Source organism: Austrofundulus limnaeus, unplaced genomic scaffold, assembly GCF_001266775.1.
Source record: "Austrofundulus limnaeus strain Quisiro unplaced genomic scaffold, Austrofundulus_limnaeus-1.0 Scaffold971, whole genome shotgun sequence".
In the NCBI taxonomy this organism is placed as follows: Eukaryota; Metazoa; Chordata; class Actinopteri; order Cyprinodontiformes; family Rivulidae; genus Austrofundulus; species Austrofundulus limnaeus.
Genome location: NW_013953373.1, coordinates 166,517 through 168,560, shown reverse-complemented (window position 1 = coordinate 168,560; position 2,044 = coordinate 166,517). Strand labels below are relative to the sequence as shown.

At 41.8% G+C, this 2,044-nt stretch overlaps 1 protein-coding gene across 1 annotated transcript in view; it reads left to right on the top strand.

Moving 5' to 3' along the window:
- Nucleotides 1-488: 488 nt before the first annotated feature.
- LOC106533558 (arginine and glutamate-rich protein 1) overlaps nt 489-2,044 on the top strand; it is a gene marked incomplete in the record, with an annotated part of 9,627 nt that continues 8,071 nt past the window's right edge. Inside the window, 1 exon segment of the mRNA XM_014029913.1 lies at nt 489-1,056. Coding sequence (XP_013885367.1) covers nt 731-1,056 — 326 coding nt within the window.

Here is a 2,044-nt window from a genome sequence, read left to right as displayed (position 1 = left end):
GTCATCAACAAGAATGGTGGAGCTACTCGTTACTGAGTCCTTTTTTCAAACTTTGATTTCTGTTTTGGGGGTTTTCAGGGTTTTTTTGAGCTATGGTCTTAAACTTTTGATCAGCTGAAAAAATCATGTTTGAGTGTAAATGCAGTTTTCAGAAAATTCCTGCTCAAAAGTTCTTGTCTCTTGCACTGATTTCTTCTTTTAACATTGTGAAGCTCTACTTAGAACCTTCTTAAGATCCAATAGTGCAAAATGCAAATTTTTGCACTTTTTTGACTGGTCTGAAGATTTTGATCAGGAATGTATTTTCTTCTTTTGTTTACTTAATACGTTTTTATTTGTAGAATTTTTCGGAACAATAAAGAAATAATGTAATTTTGAATTTCATAAAACAGATAAAACATCTAACCACACATTTCTTATTTATTCGACTCTGAATCTGCATTAACTGACTCGGATCATTCCGTAAATCGACGGAAAAGGCCGAAGGCCGCGATGCATGCTGGGAAACAGCAGCTTCGCTAATCCGCCATCTTTGCCTACAACGAGATTTTAGGGCAAAATAAGAAACAGTTTTAGATGTGTTTTTCAACAGAAAAGACCGGTTTTAGCAGGTTCGTTTGATTGGTTCTGGTCAGTTGTGGGTTCTCAGGAGACAGGTTCGGGTAAAGTCCTTATTTTTCTGCACACATCGGCAGCAACACACGGGAGGAGGACCCCCGAGCAGCTCACCATGGGCCGCTCACGGAGCCGCAGCTCGTCCCGGTCGAAACACTCGAAAAGCAGCAAGCACAGCAAGAAACGGAGCCGGTCCAGGTCCCGGTCCAGAGACAGGGAGAGGTCCAAGAAACGGTCCAAGTCCCGGGAGGCTAAAAGGAACCGGCGCAGAGAGTCGAGGTCCCGGTCCAACACAGCCTCGTCCCGCAGAGAGCGAGCAGCGTCACCGCCGGAGCGGATCGACATGTTCGGCCGGACTCTGAGCAAAAGAACCGCCCTGGACGAGAAGCAGAGGAAGGAGGAGGAGGAACGAAGGGCAGAGATGGAGAGACAGAGGAAGATGTGAGTAAAATGAACAAAAATATGAGTTAAAGTCGTTACATAACGTCACTTGTTGTGAAGCAGCTGCTCAGTGCTAAGCTAACATGTAGGCCCGCTGCGTTCATTTCAACGGGCTGCGGCTAACGAGCTAACGGCTAACGGTACTGTCATTCAGTTCGAGTGGAGGCTAACGAGCTAACGATACTGTCATTGAGTTGAATGAGAGGAGGCTAACGAGCTAACGGCTAACGATGCTGTCATTGAGTTGAATGAGAGGAGGCTAACGAGCTAACGATACTGTCATTGAGTTGAATGAGAGGAGGCTAACGAGCTAACGGCTAACGATGCTGTCATTCAGTTGATTGAGAGGAGGCCAACGAGCTAAATGCTAACAAGTGGCTGAAGCTAAAAGCCTCAAATTCTCAAGTCAGGCTGTATTTAGTTAAACAAGCTGAAGCTAATAAGCTAAATGCTAACTACAGATGAGGCTGAGGTGGTTTATAAACCTGGAAATACATTTTAAAGTTCTGCTTTTTGTTTATTAGCTTGTTAGTTTACTGTGTAGGTTATATACATGCTATTTTCAGACATAAACAATCAGATAAACATAGATTTTTGTAGTGTTTTATAAATGATGCTACTTTTATTTGTTTGTTTATATGTTTAAATTGTCCTGGATGTACCTGACTGTGTTCAGCAGTGGTAAATATCCACACTGCTGGATTTAAACTTGAACTCACTGATTGATTTATTTCCACACTAACATTTCTCAGCTGCAGGTGAGCCGTGTTTCACCTGCTGCTCTCAGGTTTTAARACCTCAATCCAAGGAGTCAGATTATGGAATAATCTGGAAGATGATATTAAAAGTGTCTAATCAATGCACATGTGTGAATGATAAAGGTTGTTTTAAAAAAAAAAATGAAACAGTTTAATATGTAACCATTTAATTTGTTGTTCTAGAAAGATTTAATGCAGAGACACAAGTGTTCCTAGTCTTATATAGGTGT